This window comes from Felis catus, chromosome C1, assembly GCF_018350175.1.
Source record: "Felis catus isolate Fca126 chromosome C1, F.catus_Fca126_mat1.0, whole genome shotgun sequence".
Classification (NCBI taxonomy): domain Eukaryota; kingdom Metazoa; phylum Chordata; class Mammalia; order Carnivora; family Felidae; genus Felis; species Felis catus.
In genome coordinates this window covers 98,299,389-98,314,896 of record NC_058375.1, presented here as the reverse complement: position 1 = coordinate 98,314,896, position 15,508 = coordinate 98,299,389, and the positions used below count along the sequence as shown (strand labels likewise).

At 46.3% G+C, this 15,508-nt stretch overlaps 1 protein-coding gene across 1 annotated transcript in view; it reads left to right on the top strand.

The window, feature by feature from the left end:
* The first annotated feature begins 9,419 nt into the window (after positions 1 to 9,419).
* Positions 9,420 to 15,508, top strand: part of TSPAN2 (tetraspanin 2) — a 60,321-nt gene continuing 54,232 nt past the window's right edge. The window contains exon 1 of the mRNA XM_023259023.2: positions 9,420 to 9,565. Within this exon, the coding sequence (XP_023114791.1) occupies positions 9,497 to 9,565 (69 nt within the window). The 5' untranslated portion in view covers positions 9,420 to 9,496. The remainder of the gene's footprint in view (positions 9,566 to 15,508) is intronic.

Here is a 15,508-nt window from a genome sequence, read left to right as displayed (position 1 = left end):
ATGAATTTACAATAGACCAGAGGTTTGTCAGTGTATTTTTAGGCTTCTTCTTCTTTTTTTTTTTTTTTTTAATTTTTTGTTTTAATGTTTATTTATTCTTTGAGAGAGAAAGAGAGCACGAGCAGGGAGGGGCAGAGAGAGACACAGAATCTGAAACAGGCTCCAGGCTCTGAGCTGTCAGCACAGAGCCAGACATGGAGCTCAAACTCACAAACTGCGAGATCATGACCTGAGCCAAAGTTGGATGCTTAACCTAGGAGGCCACCGGCCAAGGCGATAGGGTAGCCCGTGGCTACCAGAACTGGGTTCTAGTTCTATGCACGTCCTGCAAAGACAGTGTGATGGTTAATTTCATGTGTCAACCAGACCAGGAACAGGGTACCCACACACTTGGCCAAACATTATTCTGAGTATGTCTTGAGGGTGTTCTGTAAGGAATTAACATTTCAGTTGGCAGACTGAGTAAAGCAGATTACCCCCCTAATGCGGGTGGGCCTCATCCAAGCAGTTGAAGATCTGACTAGAACAAAAGGCTGGAGTAAGAGAGACCTCCTCTCACCTGCCTGCCTTGAGCTGAGACACCGGTCTTTCCCTGCCTTCAGATTTCACCCGAAAAATCAGCTCTGTTTCCATCTTAAGCCTGCCAGCTTTCGGACTGGAACTACATCATTGACTTTGCGACTGCAGACTACAGATCCTGAGACTTGTCAACCTCCACAATCACGCAGGCCGATTCCTTATAATATAATAGATGTACATCCCTTTGTTCTGCTTTAGAATGTAAAGGTTCTAAAGATTTTGTGCCCTGTCTTTGAGGTCCCTGTCAAAATTTAGAAGCAACAAGAAAAGTCACATTAAAGTTATGCCAGATTAGGGGCACCTGGGTGGCTCAGTCTGTGGAGCATCTGACTCTTGATTTCAGCTCAGGTCACGATTCCATGGTCGTGAGATCGACCTGCACAGGGCTTCATGCTGGGTGTGAGCCTGCTTAAGATTCTCAATCTCTCGGGGCGCCTGGGTGGCGCAGTCGGTTAAGCATCCGACTTCAGCCAGGTCATGATCTCGCAGTCTGTGGGTTCGAGCCCCGCGTCGGGCTCTGGGCTGATGGCTCAGAGCCTGGAGCCTGCTTCCGATTCTGTGTCTCCCTCTCTCTCTGCCCCTCCCCCGTCCATGCTCTGTCTCTCTCTGTCCCAAAAATAAAATAAACGTTGAAAAAAAAATTAAAAAAAAAAAAGATTCTCAATCTCTCTCTCTCTCTCTCTCTCTCAAAAAAAAAAAAAAACCACAAAAAACATTATGCCAGATTATTATTCTGTAATTTTAAAAAATTTTCCCTAATTCAGGTGATGAAAATGGGGATCATCTATGAGATACGATAAATATTCAGACTCATAAATTAGACCTGAATGGGTTATGTTCTCTCCTTTCCCCACCCCCTAGAAAAGTGAAAACAAAAATGAGTAGGCTATTCCCACAGGGCCCTATGGAAACAATGAATTATCCTTTGTGTTTGCCTCTGCCTCCTGTGTCACGGTCCCTTCTCTTGCACTATACATGTCTACACAAGCAGGTGTGCATGGCTTCCTCTCACCAGCAAACACCAGGAGCTAAAAAATGATGAAAGGAAGCTACTACTGCCTGAATGCTGCAGATAAAACATTGAAAGCGGAGGGCCCAGCAACCTGTGACCATGGAGGTGAGTTGTAATCAGCAAACCAAGGCCTCGCCTTCCATCTTTCTCTGGGCATCCAAGAAATGGTTGGTTTAGAAACCCTGAGCCCACACACTACTTTCCAGCAACAACCACGTAGCAACAGAATTAATACATCACAAGCTCAGCAGTCCAACACTGCTCACGGCCTGCTTATCAAAACCAAAGTTTAGATAGCAGGTACACCACAGTTCTTTTTCCAACACTAGGGCAGACTTGATGCCCCCGAAGTACTTCCTCCACTGAAACTAAAGCACAGGATGAAATATATAAGCATCTTTTTAAAAACAGGTTGCTTAGCTCGCACAAAAGAAAAAGCGTCGACAAAGGCCAAAATGAAGTGAATTCAAGAACCCTGGGAAATAAAGATGCCAAGACCATCTCTGGCCCCGAGTTTCTGTTTCAACAGCTGCAAAGTCTCAAAGTTGATGAAGTAAAGCGTGAAATCCCACTAAGGTAAAGAGTGCATTAGGAAACCCTTACCCAAACCTGGTGTCCCCTCCCAAGGGCTGCACTCTCAAGGTAGGACTAGAGAGGAAATAAACCCATCATAAGAAAGGGGGCAACAAGGAAATGGACATGTTTTGATCTTGAGGTTGGGGGGGGGGGGGACTCCAGGTGGAATCTCCGCTGGGAACTTGTAAAGCCAGCCTTGAAATGGGTTTGCTGTCTGAATTAATACTCTGCGGTGGTGCCTTGAGATGATTGATTTGCAGACGTCAAAGTAAACCCTCGCCGGAGAAACAAAACCTCAACTCAGGACACAAGGCATTTCCACAATTTTCCACGGGAAATGAGCAGCTTACGGTAAGAAAAGAGAAAGAAATCACACAACACACAAGGAAACAAGACACTAAAACAAATAGGCAGAGAGTTCCACAGGTAGCAAAATCAGATCACAGAGAGTTCAAGGACTGAGATTAGGCAACACAGAATGCAAGCTTTGTCGATGCCACCGTCCCTTGCCTGCTTTCTCCCGTCTCCGTACGTAAACCCCCGTCAGTGTTCTGTCTCTCGCACCTTTCTACTTCTTCCGAGTCTCTACTCTTGCTTTTCATCTTTTTCGACCTCTCTTTCTCCACAGGCACTGGAAGGACACAAAGCACTACTACGAACATGTCCAAATCTTTCCACGAAGGAAGAAAGGAAAGAGAAAAGAGAATTCGTCCCCCCCACGCCACCACTTTTCCTCTACCACTCTTGTAGGTGGGCTTCCTGAAGAGCAGCTACAGTGACTCCCCCACTGCCCGGTCACCCCTAAACTGCAGCCCAGCTTCCACATGCCCCCCCACGCTTCTGAAACAGCCCTTACCCTGACGTCCTGAGTTACCACATCACCAAATGCAATCAACTTTTATCTTACCTGCTCCTGCTGAGGTATGTGCACTTTGACTAAGTCCTTCCTTTCAGAAAGTTTCTTCCTCCTCCAGCCTCTATGACATCACTCTTTTCTGATTTTTCTCTTACCTCTCTGGTCATGTCCGACTAGTCTCCTTTGAGTGTTACGTCTCCTCTGCTCCCTTCTTAAAATGTAGCTGTTTTAAAGTTTTCATTCTTGGGGTGCCTGGGTGGCCTAGTCAGTTGAGCATTTGACTCTTGATTTTGGCTTAGGTCATGATCCCCGGGTCGTGGGATGGGAGCTTTGCTCAGCGTGGAGCCTGCTTAAGATTCTCTCTCTCCCTCTGCCCCCCTCCCCCACTTGTGCACTCTCTCTCAAAAAAAATAAATAAAAACAAAAATAAAAAAGTTTCCATTCTCAACACTTTTCACATCCTCCCTGGCCATATCATCCACTCTCAGGGCTCAAAACAGCAGGCCATCTCTGGGGCACGCATAACCTGGCAATATAAGACATCTTTCCAGAAGACGATCCAACATGAATAGTTTCAAGAGGATCCATTTCCAGATCCTCAATTGCCATGTGTTTTCCTTCCTAGAATCAATCTGCCTGAGACTATGTGACACCTTGATGACAGGCGTCTTCCTTCATAAGTTCCTTCTTGCTCATCCTAAATCTGATAAGGGCACATTTCTTCAGAGTTTATGTAAAAATCTCTGGGCCAGCAACTTGAAAAGTTGCTGTAGGAAAGAACAACCTGATGGCTGCCAGAGGGGAAGGGGTTGGGGGACAGGTAAGATGGGTGAAGGGGAGTGGGAGGTAGAGGCTTCCAGTTATGGAATGAGTAAGTCACAGCATGAAAGGTACAGCAGAGGGAATATAGTCAGTCAATGGTATTGTAATAACGTTGTATGGTGACAGACAGTAGCTACACTTGTGGTGAGCATGGCATCACGGTTAGACTTGTCACATGACTATGTTGTACACCTGAAAGCAATATAAGATTGTGTGTCGACTAAACTTCAATTAAAAAAAAAATGCCATAGGTACTGAGACTACCTACAAGGACTATAATATAGTGAATGATTATAATATGGGTAATAAATGCTCTTGTAAGTTAGAAGGGTTCCAATCCTGCTTTCAGTAAAATTGAACAGGGGCTCCTGGGTGGCTCAGTCAGCTCAGGTCATGATCTCGTGGTTCGTTGGTTTGAGCCCCCCGTGGGGCTTTGTGATTACAGCTCAGAGCCTGGAGCCTGCTTCAGATTCTGTGTCTCCCTCCCTCTCTCTCTCTGCCTGTCCCCCGCGCATGCTCTCTCTCTCTCAAAAATAAATAAACATTAAAAAAAAAACCTCTTAATTTCAAATAAATAAATAAATAAATAAATAATAAAAAAGTAAAATAATAATAAAATAAATAAAATCGAAGAAAGACCAAATGGAGTTGTCAGCATATTGATCATTTGATGATAGTTTTTGATGATACATCTGTATGTGAATTGGGGCTTCTAATTCAGAAGGGGGTTGAAGAACTAATTGGCAGTTGCTATAACAACTTCTTCCATCCTCATTCACTTATTTATCCAACCAGTGTTTCTCAGCATTAATATCAAAGCAAGGAAAAATATTAAGACAATTTATGCTGAGCCCTGTGCTGTTCTAGCAATAAGGAATATTCATCCGTGGATAGGTAAACTAGTAGGAGAAAAATCCCAGCCCCCCCCAACCTCATTAAAAGATGCAGTTCCAGTAATATTTTACGTTTGTGCTTAATGATTGTGTATTTAAACTATAATTGTGTGTTAATCAGTAATCAATTGTGTACTAAAAATAATTAATGATAGCTCAAGCGAGAATAAGTTAATTAACACTTAGAGCCTTAGGGTCTCAGGAGGCAAAATTTCTTTTAATAAACATATAGTAATATTTGCTCAGACAAGTATAAAACACATTCAAGAAAAATCTTTCAAGCATAAAAATTACTTTAGGATTACATCGCATGGAAAGATAGAATGGAAATACAAGTTCAAGGAGAAAAAGGAAAGTTGTGAAACCTTTACTCTGTTGAAGATGAGCTTGTTTATACATTTTTTAAATGGATGATGAATATGTAAAAATATTGAATCTTTATGTTGTATACTTGAAACTCATATAATGTATGTCAATTGTACCTCAATAAAAATTTATCTTGAATTAAGTCTTCTGAATTAATTTAAAAATTGAGAGATTGTCATGCACTAGACCTGATGAAACATTTCATATTGTCATTTCAAGTGTTAAACCTGAGACATAAAAAGAAATGGGTGATGGTCAGTAGCAAATGACACTGGCACTAAGTTTCTAGTGGATGCATTAAAATGAGGGATGTGACCGTTTTTTATGCAGATATTTTAAAAACATTAGAAATGACATCTTTTGCAAATATTCTAACTTATAATAAAGAAATTTATATGTCAACTTAAAAATATGTGAGGGTATGGGACACCTGGGTGGCTCAGTCTGTTAGGCGTCCGACTTCAGGTCAGGTCATGATCTCACAGTTCGTGAGTTCGAGCCCTGCGTCAGGCTCTGTGCTGACAGCTCAGAGCCTGGAACCTGCTTCGGATTCTGTGTCTCCTTCTCTCTCTGCTCCTCCCCTACTCGCGCTCTGTCTCTCTCTCTCAAAAGTAAATAAACATTTAAAATACTAACAAAATTTTAAAAACATGAGGGTAAATACTGTAAAATTCCATTTATATGATGTTACAGAAGAGGGAAAATTAATCTATCATGAAAAAATCAGAACAGCGGTTGCCTCTAGAAGGGACGGGGGCACAGACTGACTGCAAAAGAGTTCAAGGGACCTCTTTGTCATAAACACAAAAGCATTTGTCAAACATCATCGAATGGGGTACTTAAAAATGTGTACATTTCACTGAGGCTAATTTTACTTCAAGCAAAAAAGAAAAACTACTAATATAGGTAGTGTCATGCATGCCAAAAAATTTAGAGGTGAAATGTATTGGTGTCGAACACGTATTTGGAAATGTACAAAAAATAAAATGGATTGAAAATGGACAGATGTAGAGATAAGTAATATAACTAAGGCAAAATGTTTATGGGAGAATCTAGGTGGTGTGTGTATGTTGCTCACTGCTCAAGTATTTCAGCTTTTCTGTATGTTGAAAATATTCACAGTAAAATATTGGGCAAAGTGCACACATGAGAATATTTTTTTCATAATTCTTTGAGGGACATGTGGGCAAAAGTTTGAGACCACTGGTTTCTATTAGCACCATTTGCTAATGAATCTCTAACTTCAACAGCCCGAACCTCTAACTTCAACAGCCCAAACCTCTCTCCAGAATCCCAATAATCTTTCCATCTTCTCCTGGACCACTCCATCTGGATTTCCCATCAGATCTAAAACTCAACAGATCCAAATATGAATTTACTGTCTTCCTGTGTCAGTTAGAAATATCGTCAAGTGACAGAATGTAACAAACAAAACGAGGGCGATTTTTCTTACATAACAAGAGATCTGGAGGTGGACGGCTGCTGGCGTTGGCTCAGCAACTCAACGATCTCCTGGCAGGTCTGCCATTCACTTGGCCTTTCCTCATCGCCACAAAGTGTTCTACTGTTCCAGGCATCGTGTCTGAGTTCAAGATAGGAAAAAGGGGAAGGAAGCAACGCCAGTGACAATTGAACTTTTATTAACACAACTTCAGATTTTCCAGAAGCCTCCAGCAGCCTTCCACATAAATACCATTAATCAGAACTGCAAAGGAAACCAGGAGGCAGGTACCCAGCTTCCCTGTCCTCTAAACTGGATGTAGGATTGGGTGACAGGAAAGCCCAGCTACAGTATATATAACATTCTCCCCCAAACCTGTTCCACCTCCTATATTCCCTCTCTGAATTAATGGTCCCTGGACCTCATTAATTACCCAGGTAAGGAGGCCAGGAATCACCCTTACTTTTCTTTCCTCTCTACTCCTCGTATTCACAGTCTTGATCTTTTCTCAGTCTTTGAGTCTCTCTCAGATCTGAGCCTCCTTCCTATATCCACTGCCACTGTCTTGGTTCAAGTTCTCATTTCTTCCCTGAACTGCTTAGTCTCAAGTCTTAACTTTAAACCATCTTCCATGTGGCCCCAGCTTGACCATTCTAAAAATAGACATCTAACCATCTTATCGCCTGCCTAGATCTTGTCTGTGGCTTTGCATGACACCTAGTTTAAAAGCTAACTTCCTGAGTATGTCATGTATTGTAGCCCCCCATTTTCGTATAATAATGGATTCTTGCAAATGTGTTATCAGTCAGGGTGCCCCAGTCTTGTCAAGGGTCAGCTCCTCTAAGACACAACTTTATAGATGGGGAGGGGGGAGCTGGGAAAGTCAATATTCAAAATCTAAACCTGTTATGCTAGGTAGGGAACCATCTGTCTCTAATACATGTGAGCTAAAATCATAGTATGAAGGAATAATACATTTACATGTTATTATAAGGGTTCTGTTCTCAAGAGTTTTGAATCATCTCTAAATGCATTTTGTCTTAGAGACTTAAAATTCAACAATATATTTAAAATATATCATTGCTGTTCATTCAGTTCAGATTTATTGAATGCCCACTAGGTACGAGACCCTACCCTTTTGTTCTTTTCCTTCATAATAGAGCAGAAATTAGAGACCTAGAACAGTGTTTGATGGAAGCTATTTGCCTCTTTCTGCATACCTAATGACTCACATCTTTGTCTCTATTGCACTATTTGAGACTTATTACCAGAATCAGCACTTTCATTTTTCTGGCTTCTTACTCATTTTCATAAATAAAATTCACTATTCAAACAAATGTCCAAAGACACAGATGGAGGCAAAGATGGCAACATGGTAGAAACCGGTTGATTGGTAAGAGTGTGATGCGGTGATAGCTTAGCTTTAGAGAGTACTTACTCTGTGCCAGGCACTGTTCTAGGCACTTTACAAAGAGTAACTGAATCCTCACAACTCTACGAAGCAGGTGCTATGATCTCCATGTTGCAAATGAAGAAACTGAGACCCAAGGATACTTTTGGACCTTTGTCAGCTGAGAGCTATGCCCACCACCTCCCAGATTCACCTCCTGTCTGTTCCACTTGAGCTAACTACATTTCTCGTAGTTGGAGGTCGTGTGTATGGGGGGAGGGACTTTGGTCTCTCCAGCCCTGTGGTTTTGTACATGCTGTCCCATCTGCCTGGACTGCTCTTCCTTTGTGCTCACCTCATTCTTGGAGACCAGGTCAGGCCCACTCTCCTCTGTAAAGTCTTCCCTGTCTAATGAGGTGAGGTCCAGATCTGCTGGCCAGCACCTTGCCCAACCTCCCCATCTTGCTGTAACTATGTGCTTACAGATGTCTCTCTACCACCAGAGAAGATACTGCCAGGCCTGGCTGTCTCATTGTTGAGTCCCTGGGGCTTGCTACTATGCCTAGCCTATAATTGGCACTTCAAGTTTTGCTGAATTGATGCACAGGATTCCTGGATTTTACACTTTCTTGTCGCCCCCATACCGTCTGGCACCACATATTGCAGACTCTTAGTCAATGGGAGCGGGAGCCTGGTTTCCCTGCCAGCAGCCTAACTTAATAAAACAGCAACACAAAACCCGCCCCCCCCTTTTTCTCGCGTGTCCCCATCACAATTAATACCCCAGGATCTGAATTCCTTTCGAAGCCCTCCCACCAGACGAATCCAGCGGGACCCGAGGGGTCTGACTCACTCCCCCGCTCAGTGCAGAAGGGGCAGGGTGGGAGCCATCAGGGCGCAGGGTAACCGCATCCCGCGCCTTCTGCCAGTTCTTGCCTATTAAGGTTAAGAGTTCTCGGAGGAGTGCGGGAGCGACCGAAGCGGGGGGATCCCCAGAAGGGGCCCCGCGGCCGGTGCGCTCGCCTGGCGCCGGGGGAGCACAGCCCGGGTACTGCCAGCTTCAGGGTGGCCCCGGGTCCTACTTTTCTCTTCTGCCCGAGGCCACCTTCCTAGGTTTCCACAGCCACCGGGGCCGCGTCCTCATTCTCAACCGCCACCGCAGGCCTCAAATGAGTCTCTGCACAGGGCGCTGATTAAATGGGTCTCCGGTCCCCAGCGGACGCTCCTACCCGTCAGATGCCCGCAGAAGCACCGAGAGCGCTGCGCCCGCGGGGACCCGCAACCGAGGGACGGTCCCGCGCAGCGGGGGCACAGCGGAGGACGCGTCCTTCCGGCCTTCGGCTCTCCGCCCTCTCTGCGCCCCCACCCCACGCCAGTCTCTCGGGGTCCCCTAGGGCCCGCTCCAGCCCCGCGCCGGGCGCAGGCCCCGCCCCGCCGCCCCGCCCCCCGCAGGCCCCGCCCACGGCCCCTCGCGCTCCGCCCCCTCCCCGCCGGCTCCCGCCGCTCCCGGCGCTCCGAGCGCGGGCCTGGGGACTCGGGATCCCGCCGCCGGGGCCGCAGCATGGGGCGCTTCCGCGGGGGCCTGCGATGCATCAAGTACCTGCTGCTCGGCTTCAACCTGCTCTTCTGGGTGAGACCCGGAGCCCGGAGGGCCGGGCAGGGGAGGGGCCGGGCGGGGGCGCGGGGCCAGGGTCCCCGGGGAGCTGGCCTTTGCGGCGTCCGAGCCGGGCTCCTGAAGGCTGGGTGTTCAAACAGGCGGAGGTGTGGAAGAGGCAGACAAAGAGGGAGGGGGGAATAAAAGGGGAGGGATGGAGGGGAAGGAAGCACAGAGGGAGGGAGAGGTTGAGCAACAAGAAACGGTGAGAAGGGGGGGGACACCTTGTGGATCTTACCTTTGAGGAACCTCTGCCTCAGCTGGTGACTCCAGATGCGGGGACACCAGCCCCTCCTCACCTCACCTCCTGAGGAGTGGGTCCCCCCAGCCTTCAGGGCACTCACCCCTTCTTGCTCTCCCTTTCTACCGCAGCGGGGGCCTGGCCAGAGAGCTGGAAGAGAACCTCCCCCCCTTCTCCGGGCCCAGGAGGGGGCTGCCGGGGGTGGTGCCCCAAAGGGCGTGTGTGGAGACACCACCTGGCGAGGATGGTTTTGTTTAGGAAATTGGGGGTAGGAGTGAAAATGGTATGGGGGGGGTCGTCCTTATTCTGGGTGTTAGAAGAGGGTACCACGGGCTGGGAGGGGGTGGTGGTGCTCTTCTGCGAAGCGTATGGACGGAAGAGAGGGGCTTGCAAAGGGCATCGGCATCTCCCCACAACCCCTAGCCCGCAGCCGCTGCTAAATACCACAGATGATCTCATTCAACTTTGCATTGAACCAGCATTCCCCGGATTAGTGGTTCACAGAGAGATAGGGCCATGCCCCTGGTCTCCTATATTATTGGGACGAGGTCAGGGCCAGACCATCCCTAGATCCCCGGCTATCCTGTCTCAGGCCCTGGAGGACAAGGTCTGAAAATTGTTTTCTCCGCACGTTCCTGCTTGGGCTTTCTCAAGAAACTGTCAGTCAGTATAACTGCTCAGTTAGACCCTGGGGGAAAATAAAAATCTTGTTTTGGGTGAACAGGTTCTTAAAGCTGGGGTGGTGGGTTGGGTGGGGGTGGGGGGAGCAGCAGTGGCCTGGGTGCTTTGAAACAGCCAGGAAGGAAGAGGATGGTGATTGTCCTATGGGCTCTGGGGAGTCGGTCTTCCCATGGCTGCAACTAATTAATTATTGAGTGATGGGCTCTGCTCATGTCTGCCAACCCATTAGCCCAGATGACTGGGTGACTTCAGCAACTGCAGCCTCTCAGAAGACAAGTTACCAGGCTCAGCATCCTGCAGCAGGGGAAGGTGTGAAGGAGGCACCCCAAAGACAGCCCCTGAATTTTAAAAATACACATGGTTTTTGTATCCCAGGCATTTACACTCAGCCTACTGTAGGGAGGGACATTTCTAAAGGCCCTTTATGTTGTGCTTTTTAATAGTGTGGCTTAATTTCAAAAGCTGTTAATTATAGATGTCATGCTTGGGTGACACCCTTCGCTCTCGCTGCTTACAAATTCAAAACAAGTTTCATATCAGCCTTAGAAGGAATTCTCGGGCTGGGCTCAGTGCTTACTTAGTGCCTGATGTTATGCCAGCCCTTCCAGGGATAAGAGGAAGCATTTCTTGAATGTTTTCTGTGTGTCAGGGACAGTGCTAAGCACATTGCATTCATTATTACACCTAATCCTCACAGCAGTCCTCACGTGTATAATATTGCTATCCCCATTTTTACAGTTGAAGAAAGAGGCTCAAATAGGTTGACTTGCCCAAGGTCAAATAGCTAGTGAGTGGCAGAGGCAGGACTCGAACTCCTAAACACTGTGGTACATCACACTCCTAAGCAGGGGTTCTCAAAGAGTGGTTCCTAGACCAGCAGCATCAGCATTTCCTTAGAACTTGTCAGAAATGCATATTCTCAGCTCCATTCTAGGCCTGCTGAAGCAGGAACTCTGGGGGAGGGACCCAGCAATCTATTTTAGCAACCCTTCTAGGTAATTCTGATGCATGCTTGAGTTTGAGAACCACTGTTAAACAATTATTAAATAAGTATTATAAAGCTCATTTATCACATATAAATATAAATTAATATGTATAATTTGTCAATATAAAATGCTGTTCCCTAAGTTTGCTAATGTTGTTAAGGAAACAAGCCCAATGCATATAGAACAACAAGTTAATAAGTATATAATCAAGCGAAAAGTTCACACTTCTGGCCATAAGCACAGTAAAGAAGGGAAGTAGGAATGAAGTGATGTTTGAGCGTCTACCATGTGTTAGCTACTGGGGTTAGTCGTGACCTTTTATATGTATGATCTAATTAAGGAGTTCAGAGAAAGGATCACAGCAATAGTGAGGAGTCAGGACTCTTGTCCTGAAGAATAGGGTGCTTAAGCTGAACCCCGAAGGACTGTTGAATGAAGGTAGGCAGGGCAAGGGAGCGATGCCACCATCCAGTCTGACAAAGCGGTCAGGCTTGAGTGCAGAGATCCCAGGCAGAGTGTGCTTGAGTAAGCTATTCTCATCTCTAAGAGTCTGTCTTCTCGTCCATACTATTGAGGTAACGGGGTTGTCAGGAGGATTAAAAGGAAATGTGTAAAGTGCCTGACCTCCTCTTCCTATGAGTCTAGTACGTAGTAAGTGCTCAAAAAGCATTGTTATTAGTGCAGACAGGAAGCATTCGATAAAAATTAGCTCTCTTTCCCGAGTCCCGTGATTTGGGGGAATAGCCTGTCTGTTTGCCAAATGGCTTGCAGCTTGTCTTTGTTTTAGGATAACTACATGTTATCTTCTCAATTCGTACTCACGAATTTGGAGCGCTAGAACTCGGAGTGCTCGGAGAAGCAGGAGTTTTTTGTTTGTTTTGTTTTTATGTCTTGTTCACAGTTGCACCTCCAGTGCCTAGAACAGAACCCAGCACACAGGAGCCGCTCAATGAATAGTCTGTAGAATGAATTCATGAATCTGCAGGTTAGAGGACGTGGTACAAATAACCTTTCCAGTTTGCACAGATAATCAATGATCGACTTTATCTGGACGACTGAGCCTATCTCTTCCTGCTCATTACCTGCCAATTTGTTCTCTCTTGGGCAGATTGAGCACAGGACAGGGGCAGGGATGGGTGTGGGTGGTATGGGGTCTTCCTCTCTCCCAACTCCATGGGAGGGTGGGGACTGTGGGTCTCAGAGCAGCAGCAGTTACAAGAGGCCTTCCCAGGTCCTCTAGACGCACAACCACAGGGAAACGGCCAGCTGAAACCAGTACATAATGACTTAGGGGAAAATGAGTATTTGGGATAAATTATCTAGATGTCTACCTTCACTGTAACTGAGGGAACCTGATTCCAGAAAAGCCCCACCCTCGTTTCTGAAGTTGTTTTTCCTGGTTGGAGGGGTTTGTGGGGAGGCTGGGGAATGGGCAGAGGGTGGGGGGCCAGTTTGCCTGGAAGGCTGGGCTTTAACTGTGATATTCAAGTGTAATATTGCCACACACTGTTGGATGTTTGGGTGTCTGCCCCTCTGAGATAGAAGGTCCCCCTCGGGGACTACACTCTCTTTCCTATCAGGCCTTCAACAGAAGGCAGGCAAGGAGGTAGGGGTGGGTGTGTTCTGTGATCTGCAATTTGACAAATCAATTTGCAGCGTCCTCTGGCAGTTTGGTTTAAGTAAGCCTCCCCAGGCTGTGCTCCTGATTTTATAAACATTCAGCTAGATCCTGCCAGAGCCAGCACAGCACTGCCTGGCCCCGGGCCGCTGACTGTATTCACCACTGAATTTTTAAAAACAGAAGTACAGCCTAGCCATGAACCCCACCAAATTCATGTCTGTTATCATGGTCGGTGTCTAGCATGGAACCCCTCCCAACATCTGTCATGTCTAAATTCGGACACTGCAATCAGATAGCACAGTATATTCCCATGCCTTTCACTGAAATCACCTTTATTTTTTTCTTCTGTTGCATAGCAATATAAACAAAACACCACAGTCCACCACACTGCATATGTTGGTTTCAAGAAAAACCTGGGCGCTGTTTATTCCTTGGTTTATTGTTGTACGCTCAGCGTTTTCCTATCATTGTGCTATACCGAGCAACTTGGTGTTAGCGACCGACAGGAAGCAGGACTGCTCATTGTTGAAAGTCACATGCCATATATGGCTTGTCTGAAGTTTCTCTCCTTTCCTTCTCACCACTATTCATGCAGCTTTGGGGTTTCAGTCGGTGATGTCTAGCAGGTGCTGTTGGGAAAGACTGTGTCCCGTGGGCTGGGGAGTAAAACATATTTGACCCTACTGAAGCTTACACAGGTTGCCTCCTCCACTTTGTCAAATTGAATTCAAACAGCGACTTCAGAGCTACCACCTGTTCAGAACACTGGTTCAGAAAAATACCTGAAGAAAGTATTCTTTGGAGTCCACCCAAAAGCTAGACCACCCCAGAAGGCAGACAGGAATTTCCTTGGGCTTCTTGTAGGATAGTCTTTGTTTCTGATTTCTGTCTAGGGGGGGAAGATAGCAGTGGAGGCCAGCCTCCCCTAACGTGGACAAGAGGGGCCTAGCATTGCTGGAGGGGGCAAGGAGTCTATGACAGGGCCAGTGTGTGGAGGCTAGAGGTATAGTGCCAGTAGTCGGGTAGACCTCGGACAGGTCCAGGCAGTATGGCCATTCAAATCCAGGAACCCAAAGCCAGGAAGGTGGATACTGGCATCACACTGTCTGGGGTTGTTCTTGCCTGTATTATTTACTAACTAGGGGACCTTGGACAAGTTGTTCACCCTCTTTGAGCCTCAGTTTTCTCATCTATACAATAGACATAATTGAGTACCAACATCCATCTGTGATTTTTGTGCAGATAAAATGAGTTACTATAGGCAAAATAGTAAGTATAGTACGTGTGCATAGGTAACACTCAATAACGTAAGCTATTAGCAGCCGTCATATTTAAGCATTAGAAGTACAAGTAGAAACCAGAATCCAAGAGGTTCATAAAGGTAAAGAGAAGTGGCAGATAGGTGGCCTAGGTCCAACCGACCAACTAAAAGGGCAAGAGTTTCAGAGCTTCCGAAAGGCACGGAGTCCAAAGGACAGATGTCCTCCTCTGCAGTTACTCAGGAGACATATGCTGATGACCTACTGTGTGCCCGGCACCCTGCCAAGTGCTTGGGCATTCAAAAATGATTAGGACACAGTCCTTGACCTTGAGACGCTCATGCCTCTATGTTAGCACTCCATTTTCCCTTTCACTGTGGCTTATTTCCTCTCTAGTGTCTTTGCTCCTCGAGGGCAGTGACTGTTTCTTGCTGGGATCCTCCTTTGTCTCTCCGCACCTAGAAGAGGTTCAGCGGTCACTGGCAAAGCTCTGGCCAACAGGACTACGTTCACTGATGGCAGCACAAGGGCTGCCTGTTTGTGCCCTGCTCTCCCTCTCTACTACCAAGGGGAAGGCTTTGAAAAGCGATGGGAAAGCCTTTGGTGATTGCTGCCCCTCTAACTTCAGTGTGTCTGCGAATCATTGGAAGATCTTGTCCAAATATCCACTTTGCTCAGTAGGCCTGCATCTCTAACAAGCCTCCCAGTGATGCTGCTACTGCTGGTCTAGGGAATATACTTTGGTTTAGATGTGGCCTGAAGAGGTCAAAGACCTCCTGGTGGCTCTCATTTCTGAACGGGGCAGAGAGTACCCTTTATTTTGGCTTCCTTATGGCATTTCTCTTAAAAGACTTTTTTTTTTTTTCACATTAAGAGTTGATGGTTTCTAGAATTACCCAGTGACCCTGTGTCCATTGTTCACTTCATTTCACTGTGCAATTCTAGAACATGCATGCAATATCCTTATGTCTCCAACCATGTGTGACAAAAAGAACATAACCTCCATCCCCTACGTTAATATTGACCATTAACATCACAACAGGGCTGTTCTCCTGAAGTAAGTGATGCTGTACTGACCACTGAGGCAAATCACGTCATGGTTGCTAAAGAATTTGGAGAAGGAATTGAGGA